The following is a 20,963-nucleotide window of genomic DNA, read 5'->3' on the forward strand; positions in this document are numbered from 1 at the left end:
AAGCCTCCTATGTCCAGATGAGCATCCTCTTTGCTTTGCAAGTGTGCTACGCAGAGCTACAAGTCCTGTACCTTCCCCTTCAAGCAAAGGGAGTGACTATACCCCAATACAGTTATGCCAGCAGAAATGCAGCCAGCCCTCCCTACTGCTGACTGTTTCTATCACAGCACCCAAGCATGGCAAAAAAGTTACCCACAAAATCAGAAAGAGTGTAGCATACTTTTATGGGCCAGTTCGGATTATTAGCCATCCTAAGAGATGACAGGTATTGCATTCATACCGAGCGCTACACCTCTCCAGACCTCGTGCGTAATAATTAAAAGGCAAAAGGCAGCATGGCAATCACTGCAGTAAACACAGCTGACGCAGGGATGAGGGGCATGCCTAAGCATGTAACAACACACATATGTGCTTTACTTTCATTCGGAGACAGCTATCTTATCAACTGTCGACTAATGAAGTCTTTCTGACGTAGACATCTATTTCATAAACTTAAGTTCCATGTTACAGCACTCAAAGCAGCAACAGGGGAAGAAGCCTAGCTTTAGGAAGCCACTAGGGACTGTAGCTTCAGTTTTCAAAATAAACTACTAAGCAGCACAACATGCTCCATCTCTAATCAGACTGTGCATACAGTTTAAAAACTGCTTCCGAAACCTACTGCATTTGTCTCCTGCCCACAATCTGTCAAAAAGTGTTTTAAAAACTTCTGAGGAAATGGGCACATCAGCTCTCAGGAGAACAGCAACAAGGAGATTTAGACTGCTGGATTACTCTTAACTGCTCGCTTCTGTTTCTGAAGCGGTTTGACATCACCTCAGCCGTGCCAATGCTGTCATTTCTGAGGCTGCAAAGGACGCTAGGTCATTGATGTGATCTGCATTAACTAAAAAGGGCAAGAGAAGTTTTCGGTTTTAGAACTCGAGTTGTTTCGGAGATCTAATTTACACAATGCAGTACAAACAATTGCATCAGCACAGCTGTGGGTGAAGATGGGGAGAGGCAGGGAGGAGACCCCAATGGCTGGATGCAAGAAGAAATAACGTTAAAAGAAAACCAAAGTGTAACTCAACCTCTTCAGGAAAGCTCAATGACTGATGCAGATTCAAGATCTAAATCCGTTCTAGGTATAACTTTTATGTTTATACAATTATCTCAGTTGTAAACTTCCCATAGCTTTTGCAGGAAGCCTGCAGGTTTTGTGCACAGCTATGCAAAACAAAAGTGAAAAGAGTAAGAACCAGCCCACGCAGTTCCTACCTGCATATATTCTGCAAGTTCGAAGTAAGCTCTCCCAATTTGGCACAGCACCCAGCCAGTGTTGTAGTGGTGGGATGGTAAATGGCTTAAAATATTTATCGCTTCTTTGCAGTTGTATGAACACAAGGCTAAATAACCTTTCCCCATGTCACGAAGAAGGCTCATCAAACCTTCTAGGAGAAAAATACAATAAATAAAAGTGGAAAAAAAGATGGCTGAGACTTGTTTACTTGAAACTGCTAATCCCATAAGCTCTTCATTGTGGCAGGCACTGCTCCTCAATTTGCTTATGAAAATCTTTCGGGAGTTCCCTAACAGAGGCTTATGCACTCTTAACTTAGGCATAATATTCTAAGTATCAGCCTTTGTAACGAAGTCAGATAGTAACGACTTCTTAAGCAGGCAACAGAACGCTCAGGAACATAGAAACTCTGAAGTTCAGGGCAACTGGAGTTTTGCATTTACAGCAGCTATTCAAACATTTTGTTAGGTCTGAACAGAGTTTCCACATGTCTGGTATCCATGGATACATCTTCTTGCTGCCTGGAAACATTATCGAGCCAAAAGAGAGGAATTCAGCAGTTTGTCTAGGATTTTCTGACAAAGACTTGTTTTTAAACAAATGGGAAATATGAAGGGAGAACAGACTATATAAACCTGATTTTGAGGGAAGATGACTGCGTTACTGATAGCTCCTTTGAATCAGTTTCCAAGGATCTTGTCTGAAAGTATTTTAATCATTAATAAGGATCAGAGCTTGCAAGATATATCTGCTTACAACTAGCCACTTTTAATACTTCTTCACATGTTCTATGTAAGTTAACCAGAAGATATTGAATTCAGTCAGTTGCTATAATTCTACAAAGGTGATAGCTGCAGGCTAACTGAAACAAGAAAGAAGCAAACACTGGAGCAACGTTTCTTTCTTTCATTCAACTTTAAAACATAGACATACTAAGTTTTACTCTACTACAGTCCAATAGTGTTCAAACAGACCTGCTGCTGCCTTCTGTAGCGTAAAAGCCTGGATCTGTGGTGCAACAGTGGAAATTTTCCCTTCTGAAATGATGGAAGAGTCCAGTTTGGTAATTTCCAAACTGTCATTTAAGTTTGGTTGAGTTATTCCTCCCTTATTTGTTTTACTTTTTGTTTTTCTGTTTGGAATCTTAGGTGGAAACTTCATTTTTAATTTTTTGCTATTTTCCTGCAAGTAAGAAGAGTAAGAGTTACATATAAAAAAAAAAAAAGTCTTTTAAATTCAGAAAACTAAACCTGAAAGTGAATTGTGTAAAATTATATTTATGCCTCTTTGCAGCTTTAACAACCATGCCCAGCCATTTTGACTTTTAAACTTAAGTATACAGGCACCTAATAACTTCATTGAATGTTTAGTAGCTTATTTTTAAACAGCAAACATTTACATCGCTAGCTACAGACCACGAGTATTTGCGCTTTGGTGTTCTGCTCCATTGTTTGGAGAGCAGAAAACATATGTGAAAACTTTGGTTTGGGAAAAAAAAATTGTCTGCTCAAAATGAATTTTTCAATAAATGTATCTGAACGACACAACCTCTTTTCAAACGGGTTGACAGCTAGCAGCATTTGTCAACCCACCCAGAGTGTATCTTTGTTTTTGCTCATGATACTCTTCTTCCTACTATTTTAGTTGAGCACTTGAGAGCTTAAAAAAAAAAAAATAACACATTATGGCATCGTGACATGTTTTGTACAGCCAGATATTTCAGAAGTTCTACTCATTATAGATCCTGTTCTTAAGCTGCTAGAATTGCTATGCATATGGGGAAATTATTAGTCAGTACAGTGGCACGGGTAAGAAACTCACAAGTTTGCAAAAATGCATGAAGTTTGTTACCTTTGTTGTAGAGCTATCACTAGTAAATAGGCGAGAGCTTCTTCTAGGCAGTGCGTTTGGTGGAGCAGCAATTGTTGGGCTCAATACCTGAGGTGTTGTACTGAAAACAAAACGGCACATTAAAAAATAAAGTTCTTCGATCCGTTTTTAATAAAAACAGCTTTTATCTTTGCTTTAAACAAAAATGCTCAAGTACTATAGCACAGATATTCCCATTTCAAGGGATGAAAGAAATAAATCTACCTGTTGCACGTTAAGAACATGAGCAGAATTTCCTTCCAGCTACTTTTTCATTTATTGATGAAATGGTCTAACTGCAAAGGAGATTTAAAACAAACAGACCAAGCACCACGCATGAGCTTCCTACTTATCCACTGAAGTTATTATACCTAACAAAAATACACTTCTTCCTCATCCAAAGAGGAATTCTGCAGGAACACCCACACAGGTTGGGCAAATAAAGCACCAAATTCCTGCACAAAGGGAGATGCAAAAGGTAATACCAAGATCATTTTTTTTGGTTTTCCCCCCCTACCTTGTCTGTGGGCCAGAGCTCTGTGTTTGTGCAACAAGAATTGGAGTGACTTCGCGGCTATTTCCACTCTGTGAGAAGACAGATTTCGTTCCAGCTTGGCTTATCCTGCTGACAGTCTGCACAACACAAAGTTTCTACAGGTTTGTTATTATGTCACTAAGAAGTCTCAATCTCTGCTATATCAAACCAAATCCATTCTGCCTATCAAACGCTGCACAAAAGAGGATAAATATAGACTCCTTCAATAAAGGGTGAGGCTCCCCCTCCAAGGAGGGCCCATCAAAAGCATTTCTCTTTCTACCTGTTAAAATGCCAATAATAGCGAGTTTACCAACTTCATGCGCATCATTTGAAAGATATAAAATCTCCATCTAGTGGCAAGAAACTATATGTTAAGATGTTTGTGCAACAATAAAAGGGAATGAAAAGATGTCATGTTTAAGGTTTCTTCTCCACAGAAAGTTATACAAAAAAAAACGAACCATGGAAAGAAAAAGATTTTTGAATTATAATATTACAATCACATCCAGAAGCCATTCACCATTAACACCTCGTTGAGGTGCTCACTGTACGACATCTGAGCCTGCTGTTCCCCTGTTTAGCATACCTGTTCATAGCATAAATCAGTATTTCACAAATTAAATCATTACTGCATGAGCCTTTGGAGCAGATCCAGAAATAAACTGCTTCATCAAAAAGGGACCTGCATTATGCAGCACAGAAAGTTAACAGACAGATACCTACAGTCGGGTTAACACAGAGCAGCAAGTTACTGCATGTCCGCTGAGCAATGCTTGGTGCGCGCACACGCACATTCTTGCACCTTTTATTTGCCACAGGTTACAAGCATGTAATATGACTTAGCACCAAAACATTGTCTTACATCTTCACATATCTTCAGAGGGATAAACCGCACATTTTGATGCCTACCCTGGAACAGCTGAGGTGTGGGAACTTAGAGTTATAACAACCTGACCGTGAATCTGAGACCTAAGGAACAAGTTCAGATAGAAATTCATTGTCTGATGTGTAGACTCCCTATAAAGTATGCGGAACAGGTCCTCTCCTCCCTGCCTTTTAAAGAAAGCTTAAACCCCATCTTTCTGCCCACTCCAGGGACACTAACATTCAACTCTGTGACGGCTGTTTGGAAGAAATGTTCTATAAGACCCCAGAAATCAGCAAGTGGGATCAACGACAGCACAAGCAACGCCAGTTTATGCATTATCTGACTTCTAATGTTTCGTCCTTCCCTCCTCAGTTTCTGTCTTATCGGAGGACAGTTTAGGTGGCCAGCAAGCATGCTTGCTCACTCAGGAAGTCCTTGGATTCATCCTAACGTTTCATTCATCTAGGTAAGTGTTCCCTAGGAACCGGCCTCCCTTAAGTCATGCACATTCTAGCCACAGCTACACTAAACCTCTTCTAACTCAGTAATTTGAAGAGCAGAAGTCAAACCGGCCAAGTAACGATTTGCACTGGACAAAGCATGCATCAGAATTCTAAGCTGTTTATTGAAATTTATTAAGTATTTGTGTTTTGATAGTAGCACGGATGCATCCTGGCAGAAAGCACATGCATGGATTAGCAAAATGTACACCTAGGTGCTGTTGTGCCATACCTAGTAAAGCAACAAAGCAGCAGCTATGACTTGATTCCCCAAAGCTTTTCATCATGTAGTACACACGTGAGATTAAATGCAGATGAGTACTACACTGAAGAGCTGCACTTCACAAACTATTTCAATTTTTCAGACTCATGACAATTTACCTTCCTACATATGCACAATCCCCAAGCCAGTGCTTTCAACTATACCACAGAAAACTGGTTGGTCCTGAGCAACTACAGGATGGGAATTGGATCAGCCATACAAAGCGTACTTCTAGCAGGCTGTTTTAGCACAGTCCAGCCCCAACAGAAGAAAGGCAAAAAGAACAAAACAAAACCCAAGCAGGACTAAGAGAACTGATAGAAAGTGTTGCAGCAACGAGATGTCCAGAGACAGGATACCATAATGGCTTGTGCAATGAGATTCCCGAGTTCCCAGTCACAGGCTTCAGAAAACCACCCAAAGGAAAAAAAAGTTACCTGCTTACTGGCTTTTATTCTTTTACATATTGGGCCAATGAGAGAAGACAAACGCGGCTTTTAACAGCTCCCAGATTTCACTTAGAATCACAGAATGCTTTGGGACGGAAGGGACCTTTAAAGGTCATCTGCTCCAACCCCCCTGCCATGGGCAGGGACATCTACAACCAGACCCGGTTGCTCACAGCCCCGTCCAGCCTGGCCTTGAATGTTTCCAAGGATGGGGCATCTACCACCTCTCTGGGCAACCCCTGCCAGTGTTTCACCACCCTCATTGTAAAAAATTTCTTCCTTATATTTAGTCTGAATCTACCCTCCTTTAGTTTAAAACTATTACCCCTTGTCCTATCGCTATTGGCCCTGCTAAAAAGTCTGTCCCCATCTTTCTTATAAGCCCCCTTTAAGTATTGAAAGGCTGCAATAAGGTCTGCCCAGAGCCTTCCCTTCTCCAGGCTGAACGCCCCCAGCTCTTTCAGCCTTTCCTCGTAAGAGAGGTGCTCCATCCCTCTGATCGTTTTTGTGGCCCTCCTCTGGACCCTCTCCAACAGCTCCACGTCCTTCCCGTGCTGAGGACCCCAGAGCTGGACACATTCACTTGCGGAATGGCCCAGCAAGCTGAGCACCAACTGATTTGTCCAGAGCATCAAATGTGGAAATTCAAGTTCTACTTTTTGAGGAATTCGACACTATTACTTGCACTGAGCTTTTTAAAAGAGTTGGCCCCCTATAAAACACTAGATTCCCTCATGCAACTTCTAGATTTACTAAAAATACATGGAAAAGTCCTCAGGTTTTTTGTTTTTAGAAAGGAACAAATGGTTCTTCAACTGTCACCAACATTCCACCTCTCATTTATCACTATGGCAACTATGGCAGTTTCTTAGAGAGTTAAAAAAAAAAAAAGACAATTTTTAGTTTCCTCTACACAAGACTTAGCTGAGTGAAACAGCACCCTTCTACCAGTCAGCCCTCCACAGACCACCGGCAGTATTTTGATTACTCTGGTCTGTAAGCTAGAATTCAAGAACTGCTTGCAAGAAAGCAGTAGCTTCAGCTCACTTGAGGCTTCCAGGATTATTTGAAGTCATCCCTGAAAAATACATGAATTTAAAAAAAAACTTAAAGTGAAAACTCCAAGTTTGGACTGTCTTCAGACTCCACCTTGCACACTGAAAAGTTATGAATGCTTCGTTGTTCAGAAGCATCAGTGTTTGTATGCTCCTCTCTGATGGCAGGTGGACAGAAGATACAGCACCTTCCTCAGGCTGCCCCTAGCAACACCAGCTAGGCAGTCTGCGCGGGCCTGTGCATTCTGGGCGGGGGAAAAGGGCTTGTATTAATTAGAAATAAGACTCTTGCTTATCATTATAAAGTTGAGACAACAAAAATCCGTTTTGCTAGCCAAAGGAAGTGACACAAGCTGAAAAAATATTTACAATGTAGACATCTTTACTTGAGATACGCTGTATTTCTTTTTCTTTCTGCCTCATTTGCTTAGCTGGAAAGACAACTTCCAAAATAAAAAGCAATTGAGGCCTCAGAAAGAGTTGCTTCAGTGTAACAGACTATTCTACAATGAATTTCACTTTAACTAACATTTCAGAAAAGTCTAAAAAGCTGTGTCAGGGAAATACCTGACCAGTTGTAGTCAAATTAAAAATAAACTGCTCCCTGCACCCCCAACCTCACTAGCCTATAAATACACATAAGCTGGTGAACAACATTTTATTTTGCTGCATTAAATAATTGTTAGTAAGAGCAGGGGTGTGTGTGTGTTTGGGGTCTTTTGTTTGTTTGTTTTTTGGGGGGGGTTGGTGTTTGGGTTTTTTTGTTTTGTTGTTGTTGGTTTTTTTTGTTTGTTTGTTGTTTTTTTTTTTTTTTTTTTTACACACATGGTTTGTAGACAAATTATACATAACTTTAATTCTCAATTAACCTAAACCATTTCCACAACTAAAGGAGGCTTCAGTCAGCTGCACACTCAAACTGTTTTTCAAGACAGATTCTGTAAACAGTGGCTAAGCTGGGTTCCCCCCACAGTCAGCACAATTCAGCTCACATGCGATGTTTATCTGCATTATGGATTCTTCTTTAAAGTACACTGCAATGTCAAATTCACAGAACAGCAATTACATTCTAGAATGCAAGATACCTTCTTTGAAGGTGCTCCTGTGGATGGCACGTCAATTACAGAAGAAGAGTTTGTGTAGTTTTGTAAATAGGATCCATCTCCAGGGCTTGGGGTTTCTAGTGGCAAAATTCCAAAGCTGAGAACAAAATGAAGAGGAAGGGTCAAAGTATTAGACCATGAGAGCTGGCCTGATTCTGTGGTTAAAGCAGACCAGATGATCAACTTTATTTCAGATAAGTCAACTTCATTGATTTACATTAACCCTCTAATATCTTACTATCCTCATCTATAAAAGACACTTTAATAGAAAATATTCTTATTCCTGAAATTGAAAAAACACAGAACTTTGCCTGCCTGCATAATAACTAATAGAGACAGACCATCCATGAAGTATTAACAGTTTGTAACATAAATATGATAGAACACAGCATATATTTACATGCTCTTTAGAAGAGAGCTATTCTTCAAGGAAGGCTCTTGAGTTCATTTCAGAGCAGAAATATATTCCTTTAGATTTTTCCAGTGTGAACACTGCAACAAGCAATATACTGAATCAGGAGTTCCTCTCTCCTAATCAAAAATACCAACTGCTTGTTTAAAAAACAGAAGAGAGGAACACTAGGACCACGAGCAGTTACTGAAGGTGTTCAGCTTTTGCTTCTGCAGCATTCTTTATAATACACTATCAACACGTGCGTTGGAGAACGCTGTTTCAAGTCACAAACATTATCAACAGCACAGCTGTAGACAGAAATTGTCTATCTCAAGGACTTACCTTGGAGTTAGTGGGCTCAAAGCCGCTGGTCCCCCCAGTAAACTCCGCCCAGTTTTTGGTTTATTTTGAGCCTGTTTAGACAATATGGCAGTTCCTGACCCAAGAGGGACCGCATCCGGCGAAATTACAGTCGAGTCAATGTAAGACATAGAAGAATCCGTGTTCAAGGAGGAATATTTTGAATTGGAGGATTCTAGGTTGATTCTGTTCAACTCCTGAAAAATGGAAGGCACCTATTAGATGCCCATGCAGCGTAGCTTCTAATTAGCATTTTTCAGTTAAGTTGGAAAGACTGCTTTAAATACAATGATTTCAGCAAAACTCACAATTGTGTCTTGCGGTGTTTCCATAAGGACAGTCTCGGGCTGTCTATGGGATATGTTGTGATTAGATACCAATGTTGTGCAAGTGTTAGGCAGACAGCTGCTGAAGTTCTGTAAAGATGTTAATTTAAATGTTTGGTCAGGGTCTGGTTTTTCACCTGTAAGGAGATGTAAATAGAGTTATTTCTGAGTCTATACACTGAATATTCAGTCTCAAACAAGGAGGACAGGGGATGAAGTATGTTAGAAGGGCTGTGTTCTTATTTCACTGTTCCAAAACCCCTTATGCTAAATCAGAAGTGTTCTTCCACTACAAAACCCTAAGGGTCTACTAACTGTGGGCTGGACAACGTGGTATCATTAAATCCAAAAATGTATAAGCAGTGAAAATGGAAGAAAACAAGACAAAAGCTCTAAACACTGGCAAAGTATTTTAAATGCATTATCGGTCACAAAACCACTCCCAAAAAATTCTGCTGGCATTTTCCTTACTAGTTCTGGACAAGGAATAAAATAAACCTTGCCACATGGCGATGGCAAATCAGAAAGCTTGACATAACCAGAAACGTGGAAAACATCTTCACTAGTGGAACAGTTCTACAGACTTACCTATTTCGCATAGTGATTCAAAAGGGGACCAGAGGAAAGGATTTAAACTAAGGCTCTTTTGGTAACATTCTGATCCTTTGGCAAGCCGGTCTGTCTTGCTGCAAAAGGAATGTAACAGTTTATAGGGAAACTTAAGAACAGCGCTTTTGTTAAGGACAGCTTTCCAGAAGAGGACTTGAAAAACAAAAACTTGTTGAGAGTCACAGCCACATTCCTCATTTTTCAAGCCACAGAGTAATATTGAGTTCTTTTGAAGTTATTTGACATATTTAGACACAGATGAAAGTTACTTAGACACAGCCCTCAAGGAAAGTTACCTAAGCACTCGTATAGCTTGACAACTTTTGTTTTGGAAAGATGCTGTTCTTTGCAACAGCTTTTTTCTTTTTTGCAAACAGAAACCTGATTGCTAGCCTTCCAGCCGTTTTAAATATCTATGGATAATATTTTCACATATAAATTAGGGACTAAACTGAACACCTAAGTATCTGGCTGCAAAGATAGCTTCTTCTGAAACAGATTTTTTTAAGAACAGGTATACTAGGGAAGAATCCAAGAACCCCACTATTCCTATTCAATCTGCTCATGTTTACCAAAACCTTTCTTGTATCTAGACAAAAGAAAACACTTAAATTTGTAAAGTTATTCTGACTGGCAGTCCTCAAAACTTTCATTTGAAGGTTATAGCTATACATCTGTAAAATAGATGCAGAAAAATCAAAATGTCAACACTGAGAACAGGCCTTGAGAGTTTCTCTTAGGGAAGAGCACAGAACAAACCCAAAGGTATTACAAAAAAAAAAAACCCAAAACCAAACACTCTTGGACTGCATGCTTAACAAGCTGGAAAAGAGGAATTTGTGTTTTCCGTCAGTCAGAAGTTCTGGGTGAAAGACAAACCATTCTTGCATTCCCAAGTTAGACGGCTTCCAAAACTATCTGCCCGCATCTACCATACTCCAAAATTCTGCAGGCCATATAACCCAGAGACAGGTGTATTCTGTGATGACTAAAAATATATTTGACTAAAATTGGGCTTGGTTAATTAAAAAGCCCCAAGCTTTATTAGACAATAAAAAAGCAACATTACCAGTAGACATGTCCCAGTAAGGAGAGTGTAAAGCATGCAGAGTCACCAAACTCCATAACAATGTCATCATGGCTTTTCTGTTTATTCAACACTCCACCAGATAAGATCTGCTCTCCTTCTGCAAGCCTTTTTAAAAAACAAGAGGTTTAAAGGGGTTACAAGGCTCACACTATTGGTAGTCCAGTGTTTTCACCCTGCTGCAAACAAAAACAGAAATCCACTGTCAGTGTTCACAAGTTTTAAACCACATACAAACTAGTTGCTGCAAATGAATTTTAAATAACTGATGGATTCCTCTAGCAACATGGAGGTATGCAGTACTCTGAAGCTGAACATCTCTACCGGGAGAGAAAAAAAAAAAACAAACCCAACCCAAAAACCCACACCGCTCCAAAGCCAGGCACACATAATACAACATGACTTTTCCAGAAGTGACTGATCTTAGGCTGAATACAAAACCGAGAACAAGAGAGTCTTCTGGACACTTCATTTTTGAAGGTACTTTACATAGTAACAAACTAAGACAACGCTTAGTTTGGCTTTGTTTCCCAACTAAGAAATACAATCTGTAAGGCTCTATGCACTAAGTTAAGATCCAATATTGGGATATGGCACAGACTCTGGATTTCCATGCCTTGGGTTCTTGCAAGAGGGGCTCAAAAGGAGAACAAAGGCTTGGTTTGCATCTACACCACCTGCAGCGAGCAGTACTGCTCACATGGAATGGGCCACTCGCTAATAGGCTTGAAAATTACTTTATACAGCTTCTGGGCATGGGAGGCATTCTTCTGGCATTTGAGACTGACACCTGCACAAACAAATCATCTCTTCTTGCCTCCACTTGAAATTCTACTTGTAGGTAGATACTTCTATCAGTATAGACCATTCCCACAAGAAAATAAGGTACATCTGTATAAATGAGCTCATACAACTGTAACAGCAATGACAGTTAAATTTAACAAATTCTAAAGAATACGTTTAAAAAAATCCCACCTAACTGAAATCAGTTCAGAAGCTGATGTACTATATGCACACACCAGACTTTGTAAAAGCAAGAGAGGGAACAATCAGCTTCAAATTTGTTCCACTGGGACCTTTCCAAGTAGAGCATTAACACGACTTCTCTTTCAACGGAAGAGGAAACCTGTATCCTAGTAGCTCCAAAAGTGTTAAAAAAGCATGAAAAGAAACACAACAAGCCAAGATATCCTCGCTACCCTAAAGATGTCAAAGGACTCGCCTACTAAAGAGAACATCAAAGACTAAGGAGCTTCCCCTGCTGCCTCTAGAGAAACCTGCATTTTGGTTACATGTTGTGAGCAGGACCACAAATCCTGCAAAATAATCGCATCATACCGTGTGAAACTCCAAATATCACGTTACCTATTCTAAAGAAATTAAACTTTTTTTTTAGTCACTGAAAAAGGGCCACTAGAAAAAAAACCAAACCAAAAAAAGCCACAACACATAACCACAAGCTGTTTTGTAGAGAGACATTTAAGCTTCTGTAAAGAACTCCCACAATATCTAAAGTTTTTTAAATGAAAGTTTTTGCCTTTCTTGGTGCCTCATCCTCTCCATTCTGCACCTCAGCCAGACATCGTTTCCTACATTTGAGCTGAAAGGTCTACATAGAAGTGAAGTGTCCTCATTAACAAACTCTCAGGGCCATTTTGTTATATGCTCTTGCTGTTGGATTCCAGAAGACCAGCGAGATACCTTGACACTACTATGTCCCTGTCAAGGTTAATTCTGATGTTGAATACAGCATTCTTGGATGTGGATTCAAGGTGGGTTTTTAAAAACAGATTTCTGTCTGCCATCTTTTCCCTCACCCACCCATTAGCAGTAACTGGGTAAGAGGAGCAAGCTTACTGTTTGAGGGAAGCGACCTATCCATTAAATTCATACTGGAAACACTTAATGAAATAAGCAGAGTGTCCGAGAAACACAAAACCAAACCAAACACTTCCCAGAGCGGTCTCCCGGAACTCATCTCAGCCATCAATGTTTTCTCCCCCTACACAGCTTGACAACTCCCTTGTAAGTTATTCAGTGCCGTTTAGAGGTTTCTGCAGTATGGGCAAATGGTCGTTACGCCCCTATCCAAAAGCAAAATGAATCAAACTTATAATAATCCTTAGAGCTGAAGGACCAACGAATTACTACTTTATGCAATATGACAGCTTTCAAAGAGAAATCCAAACAAAAAAAACGTGTTTGTAACCCCGGACAGAACATAAAGGATTTACTTACTTGCTGAGGTCAACACAACATTTTGCAAGCAGGTATTTACATTGTGGGGTCGTACAGCTGTGTCCCTTTAGGAGCCTGTATGCTTTATAGGCCTTTCCTGAGCGGTAGTAACACGTTGCCAGTAAAAACAGCGCTTCTTCTGAATGTACTAAAAAATAATAAAAAAAACCCCATCAATTGGCTGTTTACCATTTTGAGACAAGGAATTTGGGGGCAGGGAATAAAAGCCCGCTAGGAACAAGATACAAAAAACCGAGTTTTTATATTAGAGAAATTCATTACTGAAGTGTATTTCTTTATTTGTCAGCATATAACAAATTTCCCTATGCCATTTTCTTGTATATTCAGACCAACTCTTAACATCCACTGTTGTAAGAGAACTTTGATCTTTCTGGCTACTCAATCTAAATAAGTGATTAGCCAGCTTGCTGTTGAAATAACAGCAGGTCAAGCAAAGCAGTCATTCCTAGTAGAATAGAGCTACTTAACAACTCATTGGCCACGCCAAGACTTGGCTCAGAGTATTATCACACCTGCTAGTAACACTTTGCACTAGCTTAAGCAATGCATAAACACTGGCACAACAAAGGCTGTTAGGAAGAACAAGAACTTGCAGGAGGAAGATTTATTTCAGCCTAAGTAGCCTAATTCACAGTTTTAATCCTAATTTCAAGCAGTCTTTTCCTGTTTGCAATTTTGCTTCTGTTATTTTTCTAAAGCACTTGATGCTATATCTTCACGTGACTTAGTGGAGCAGATTTTCCGATTTTAATGACTATTAAAGTCGGTCAATACCGGTCACCTCTACCCCAACATTAAGTCTTGTCCTTTTTGCTGCCTACACTCATTACTTCATTGGGAACATTGCTTAACATTAGCATTCAGATGCTTTATTTATTTTGTGTTAGGAAGTAGCGACAGGAATAAGCTCTCCTACAAATCCTCTTCCCAAGCTGAGTCCTCCCAAGTTCCTAAATTCTGAATGAAGTAGTCAAGCTGCAGGAAAAATCATCTCTATCTAAACAGAGAGCAAGAGTAATCAAGACAGAAAGATCTCTCTATGGCAGAAACTCGAAGTATTTAGATTTGATGTCTGCTTCAACACTTCTTCCATTGCAGAGATGAATTATGCACCGCACCGAGAATGTTCTATTCGAAGAGCTTGACTTGGCATCCAGGTTTAAGGCTGAGGTCAGACTTGCTGATTTTACTTGTGATTACAGCATAATGGACAGAGAGCTAACCCCTGAAGTAACCTTCAAACCTTACTGTAAAATTATCATCCGAAACTTTAAACGCCAGAGAACTCACTTTTGTAAGGCAACGGTGAGCATTACCATGCTGTGGTGTTAATTCGAGCATTAAGCTACGATTGCATGAAATATCTGTATGACTTCATTTTAACTCCGTTTTCTGGGGTTTAAGCAAAAAGAGGGAGATATCCAGATACGCTCACAGATTACGTACAGCCGTTGTGTCTTACCCCATTCTTTGCACTTCCCCAAATGTTACACTCAAATCACCCTTATGCAACAATCTGCTTTAAATCAAAGAAAAGCTGTCTACAAAGGCAAGTAACTTAAATCTCCAAACAATTAAGAAACCCACATTACTTCACACTTTTCAGAACACATTGCCATGCAAATGGCATTCAGCATTAAAAGAAACAATTCTGATGTTTATTCATCTACCTACATTCAGAAAAATCAATATAAGCATTGTACAAAAACCTCTTTGGGCAAACCTGGTCAAATCCTTTGCTACACTGAAAACGGACTATTTCAAGTTTGTCTTACCACCTAGACAGTGACAAGGGGAACTGAAGACCCCAAAAGAGGGCATTTTATTAGCCTTACCCTAAAAACACCAGAAGATCTTTTTGAAAATTAAAGTTAAATCAATTCTTTTATCCACTAATTTAACACATTTCTAGAGTTCTGGGAAACTACCAAGCCACAGATGTCCCCGCAAGGACGGTAACTGCAGAGGATTAAAAGAAGTTCTTCTCAGGGTAAAATCCCTACTGCCAATACGGAGTCGCTGTATTGAAGTTCAGCAGCTTCTACCCTGCAGTGTAACTACTTATTTTAACCAGAAGCCAGGTGTTTTGTTAGCAGTTAATTGCTTGAACCAAGTGATAGCATGCATGCTGTTCTCTCTCAGCACTGTTGGTCACTGAAAAAAGCTGTTTGAAGTACTCTTACAGAGTATTATTCTGCAAAGACAGCATCAGTATCAAGTCATATATTTTTCTCTTGGCTGCTGCAAAAAGTGGATTCTCTTAGTTTCTACATCCCGGCAATTACCTTCAATCTAGCATTTCCCTGCATCTCACAATGTGCTGTATTCAGTGGAGATATTTCATCCCTAAAACAATATTTCCGTTACGCACACCTAGATTACAAGGTTCCATAATATTCTACACAACGCTTCTCATTTAAGCACCTGATGGAAGACCCCACATTTCATGGGTAACCTTGACACGAGGAAAAAAGTCTATTTCTCAAAAATTAGGTTTGTGCTTCCATCATTAAGAAGTGCATTGTGGGCATGTCAGGCAAAACACTGAAAGCAAAACATTTCATTACAAAACACGGAGCATGAAACAGGTTATACAGTTTAATTCACATTATAAGCTCAAGTCATTTAGCATGAGAAATTATGTTATGCTTATATTTTAACTTAAGGGTTGGGTTGGTTTTTTTTCATGTTAACAATTAGGGGACAATACCTTTCAAAATAGAGAAGAAAAGCTGAACACCAGTATTGAGGAAAAAGAAGTAGAGAAGAACAAAAAGCTTATCTGAGGTCATGGAAGAAAGGTTAGGGAAGAAGGACTAGAACACAAGAAGAAAGTGGTCTTTGAAGGACCCAGGGAAAGTACAGATTTGTGTTACTGCTGCCTGCTCAGTATCCAAGACATCCTGGATCCAACAGCATTACAATGAAGTAACAGTTAACAAGGATTCATCAGGAGATACCTATTCCATACGTTCTGATTCTCATCGTCTCAATTTCACTATGCTTTTCTCTCGTCATCACAAGATTATCTCCTTCAGCTAACACACCAATTAACATATCTGAACAGCATCATTAGCTGTCCTGGTTTTGGCTGGGATAGAGTTAATTTTTTTCTTAGTAGCTGGCATAGTGCTGGGTTTTGAATTTAGGATTAAAATAGTGTTGATAACGCGCTGATGGTTTAGTTGTTGCTAAGCCGTGCTTACACTGGTCAAGGACTTTTCAGCTTCGCATGCTCTGCCCAGGCACAAGAAGCCGGGAGGGGGCACAGCCAGGGGGGCTGACCCAGACTGGCCACAGGGCTATGCCATACCCTATGGCCTCATGCCCAGTATAGAAACCGGGGGGAATTGGCCAGGGGGCAGCAATCGCTGCTTGAGGACAGCCTGGGCATCAGTCAGCGGGTGGTGAACAATTGCATTGTGCATCACTTGTTTTGTATATTTTTATCATTATTGTTCTCTCTTCCTCTGCTGTCCTATTAAACTGTCTTTATCTCAACTCACAGGTTTTACTTTTTTCCCCCCAATTCTCTCCCCCATCCTACCAGGGAGGGGGAGGGGGAGCGAGTGGCTGCAAGGTGCTTAGTTGCTGACTGGTGTTAAACCACAACATTAGCAAAGACAACTTTCAATATCAAGACAATTTGTAGAATTTGTGTACTGCATCTATCCTCAAGTGCCCTTGGAAGACACGCAATGCTTCAGGTTATTAAAAAAAAACCCCAACTCTCTCGTTTGATACCATACAACAGATTGCTGTAAACATTGTACTTAAACACAGAACTCTGAGTTTAATTTTAAGGAGGTTTTACTGTAAAATAACACCGCTGCTGTTACATGACTTGATTTTCCAAGCTAATTGCAAGGCATTCTTCCACATTCCCCAAGCAGAAAGTTAAGCTTCGTTATCAAAACAACAGGAGCAAAACAAGAGGCTCAAAAATCCTACATCAAAATTGAAAAAAGCATCAACTTTGTATTTGCAAAGTACATACCTTCTGCGTATAACCTTTCTGCAAGGAACACTGCATCGTGGTAAGCATAGTGGTTAAGTGCTTGCCATATAGCAGCCTGCAAGACAAGAAAATAATCTAAATTTAGCAAGAAGCTTTAAAAATGCAAAACTCATTAGCTCTTACTGTTAAAAGGCGAAGTTCAATTTTGTTTTATGGGAGTCATAAGAAGAATGGAGAGGGATAAACACGTAGGCCAAGTTTTAGTTTTTTCAACTATTAATAAGGAGATTTAAAAGAAAAACTTAGTACTGAAGTCTAAGTTGCTGACCAACCTAAGAACGTCGATCACTAGTAACCACACGCAACCATCTATAAATCTCAGCCAACGTGCACTGAAATAACAGTGAGTGCTCCCACTCGTTACTGAGTTTTAGCCTGCTGCATAACTGAGCATGAATTATTGCAAACTACCACCAAACAATAACACATTAAGTAAAGGTGAGAACAAAACCCACCCCTCCGCTGGCTACCAGGGTATTCCCTTTTGCCCTTAGCTCTGCCCAAGGAGGGGCAGGGGAGGTGGGAAAAAGCGAGGGTGCCCAACCCATTTTAATGGCATTATGCATAACCCCATTCAAAGTATCTCCTCTTGAGACATGCCGAACCAAAGACTAACAGGACTAGAAATCACGTCTGTGTCTGAGGTTGTCAATATAAGACTGCTGTTGATTAAGTATGTTAGGCATACAACATTTTCCTTGAAGGGATATTAGTGTCCCCTTAAGAACCAAGATGAACGCGATCCACTGCTTTTCCTTGCAGTGTTTTGTTTGGGTCTTTGCTCATCAGCACCTCTTTACTGCCACTAATTAGGATTGTGAGGTATCACACAAGAAAGAATGCAATGCAAACAAGATGGACAAATTGATACATACAGACATACACGAAGGCAACCTACTTCTGCATTTTCCTCATATACCCATACTTGGTCAAAACCAGATACCTGCCTAAGGGTACTATTATCTTTTTTCATGAACACCAAGCTCAAGAGTTTGAGACTGCCAGTATTTGTGGAGACTGGAAAGATGGCACTACTCCAGCGAAACGCAAAGCAAACGCACACGCAGGTGTACAAACTGTGTGCACCATTAAAGCAGCTGACATAATTACTTGCGCTGCTGTCACCATTAGCTGAACTACAAACAAGAGCTGTCCAGCAAAAGAACAGGGCTGGGGTACGCAGGTTTCACAACAAACACCACTCGGCCAATTTTCTTCAGATCAGGTTGAAAGCCTTCTGCTATCCATAAAAGAGGGGTGGGATGGGAAAAATATTTCCTTTTAGGATCTATCCAGCCTTTCTCCCCCACCTATTACAGGCGGTGGTGCGCACGCTTTGTGTTCTGAGGTTAGCAGGGTTGGCATCAGGACTGCGGTTCCTTCCCATCTGGCAGCCTTGCTCCAGTTCCAAACCAGTTTCCCATAAGCAGCAAACAGCCATTTTGCAGCAGTTTTGTTATTACTGATCCAAACAAGATCTGAACTTATGAACTCAAGGCGCTGTGGTCTAGTACTTCTCCAATATTCATCAGCAACCAGAGACAAACAGAATTAGCTTCTGATACCTATCAGACACTCCAAAACGAAAAGAAATTTTCCAGAGCTGAAGAAATAGTGCCCTGTAATGCTATTCCCAGTAGGAAAGGCAAGCGCCAATTTCATCTTAAAAAAAAAAATTCAAACATCACATAGAGTTACATGTACCATATGCTACTTCTTCCAACACAAACTTGACAAACTCAGGGTGTGAAAAATGCGCGAGTTCTCTTCGCAGGGAGCCTACACAGTCTTCATGAATAGTACACACCAGAGTTTCCAATTACTATATAGAATATTATACACAAAATCTCTACAGAGATACTATTTTCTTCGGTCAGTAGATCCCAACAAGATACTTAAAAAGGTACTTTTAAGCTCACGTGATAGTATTTAAGAATGAATTCTCTTAGTTTGATTACTACAATACAAACACCTTATTATTTCTCTCTGGCTGTAATCCACACGTCAGATAACTTCAGCCACAGAGTCCGCCTGAAGTGATCACTCCCTTTTATCTTGAAAACCTCCAAGGCTGTACACTGTTCTGTGCGTCGCAGACAACGCAGTACAAAAAGTACAAGACAGAAGGAGGGTGTTAAAATCTTTCAGACTATACCCAAGTTAGAGCAGCCTAAGGTCTCCTTTTTCTCTTGCTCTCAAAGGCGGCTCTTCCTTTACCAAGTCACAAGTGACTTTAGATGAATCTACCCAAGTGTGCCGTCTTCAGGTCAAAAATATTGTTGTTACAAGGATGTAATTCAGCATGCTTACAAAACAAAGGTATGGGTGTGGTGGTGGCGAAATCAATGTCATTTGACTTCTCAAACAGGAGCAAGTTGCCAGAAACAATCTTGCCAAAGGCTAAGAGGGGACACAAGTGATTTTTGGCTATATCACAGCCCCATTATAGAAGTTACATTACATACTGGCTTAAATAGCAATCGCTGCTGAGCAAAGTCCCAGTGAAAGCAAGAAGTCAGCTGGTAGTATCCCTGTTGTGTAGCATCCCTGTTAGGTAATAATTGTCATTTTGCAACCCAAAAGGTGCCAGTTGGACTCATGCCTCCCACAGACAAATGCTGAAGGCTGGATCCTCGCACACGCTCTCCTAAAAAGAGCAGGAAGAGGAAAGGATGGCGGCAGGGAATCAGCCGTACCTATGCAGTAACAATTTTCTACGAGAAGAGAATGTCTAAACTATGCCTGTGTTTCAAACTACGGAAGAAATTTCTTGTGCACCTTTGAGGAAGCAAATTTTGCACAGGAACATCCATCTCTCTCTAGAGTAGTAATTTAGTTTGTTCTAGCAGAAGTTCAATGCATCTACACAGCATTAGTGGCACATGACAATGGCTAAACCACACCAGAAGTGTAGTCTGAAGCAAAAAAAACTTTAGGGGCATTTATCTAATAAAAACTATTTAATCCCAAAAGACTTCAGAGCAGGACAACACAGTAAAACCACAAATATAATCCAAATGCAGTCTTGGTTTCCTCCCTACAGTAGTTATCAAATACAACACGGAACCTGTCATCAGAAACGCAAAGAAGCAGCCTCCTCAAGAGTGTGCAAAGCAGTTGAGATACTTTGGTTGCAATGTCTGTTCTCAGGGCTACAAACACGGACAGGAGGGAAGCTTGAAGTGTTTCAAAGTTTTGTTTAAGCATGGCTGCAGACCAGATAAACCTCCAGGTCCTAGTCACTCATTTTAAATATGCATTAATTTGCAAATGCAAAGTGAACAGGGAATTCCAAAACTAGCATACCAGCCACAGCTCTGCAGCAAAGCATCCTCAGAGAGGAGAGCAATAAAATAAAAGCAGATTCAGACAGGTCCATCTTCTATCCAGAAAATCCTGTGCATTGTCCAAGTGTCACTTCATATCTAAACCAAAGAGCTCTTAAAAGATAGGTGTTCTCCTCTGACAGTTATATAGCCTTGGAAATTATTTTCAAAGCTTTATAGCCCATTGACGTGCTAAGCAGTTTCTACCATGATTTAGGACTTCTTCAGGGTGGGCAGAGGGGAGGAGAGTTTTCCATGATAAGCTGTGCTGCATTTACCAGTTATGCAAACTCTGCCCAGTAAATAAGCAGACGCCGGTACTGCGTGTTTTCAGCCATGACAGTAGCCTTGGAGTTCAAGCACCATTCAAGTGGGTCACAGCAGATGATCACCTTGAACAGCTAAATTCCAAGGAAAGCGTTCATTTTGTTTCCAATATGTTTTTCAGAAATATTTGGAAGGCATCCAGTCTGTTTCTCAGCACATGGGATTCAGGGCTTTATGTTTGAGCTGAGGAGTTTTAAATTGACCACATCAGGAAGTACAGTAGAGGTCTGTTGTCTATGTAAACTCTGGCACTTTTGTTCATCTTAAGGGATTAAAAAAGTTAGTAAAAATCTAACCAGTGAACAGGATGCCTTTTGGGACATTAATTTAA

General features: G+C 40.3%; 1 protein-coding gene across 9 annotated transcripts in view; it reads right to left on the reverse strand.

Moving 5' to 3' along the window:
- Positions 1–20,963, reverse strand: part of CDC27 (cell division cycle 27) — a 36,873-nt gene that overhangs the window by 12,904 nt on the left and 3,006 nt on the right. For 2 of the 9 annotated variants that reach the window (XM_087770150.1, XM_087770152.1), the window contains exons 2-12: positions 16,959–17,034; positions 12,941–13,088; positions 10,685–10,810; positions 9,595–9,692; positions 8,989–9,143; positions 8,663–8,877; positions 7,909–8,023; positions 3,669–3,802; positions 3,134–3,233; positions 2,257–2,464; positions 1,261–1,430 (exon numbers count right to left, since the gene is read on the reverse strand). In XM_087770150.1, the coding sequence (XP_087626276.1) occupies positions 1,261–1,430; positions 2,257–2,464; positions 3,134–3,233; positions 3,669–3,802; positions 7,909–8,023; positions 8,663–8,877; positions 8,989–9,143; positions 9,595–9,692; positions 10,685–10,740 (1,251 nt within the window). In that variant the 5' untranslated portion in view covers positions 10,741–10,810; positions 12,941–13,088; positions 16,959–17,034. Of the gene's footprint in view, positions 1–1,260; positions 1,434–2,256; positions 2,465–3,133; positions 3,234–3,668; positions 3,803–7,908; positions 8,024–8,662; positions 8,878–8,988; positions 9,144–9,594; positions 9,693–10,684; positions 10,882–12,940; positions 13,089–15,385; positions 15,506–16,958; positions 17,035–20,963 lie in introns of those variants that run through there. The other 7 variants (XM_087770154.1, XM_087770158.1, XM_087770153.1 and 4 more) reach the window with 5 other exon arrangements.

This window comes from Nipponia nippon, unplaced genomic scaffold (assembly GCF_047370975.1).
Source record: "Nipponia nippon isolate SJK-2023a ecotype South Korea unplaced genomic scaffold, ASM4737097v1 scaffold_32, whole genome shotgun sequence".
Classification (NCBI taxonomy): Eukaryota; Metazoa; Chordata; class Aves; order Pelecaniformes; family Threskiornithidae; genus Nipponia; species Nipponia nippon.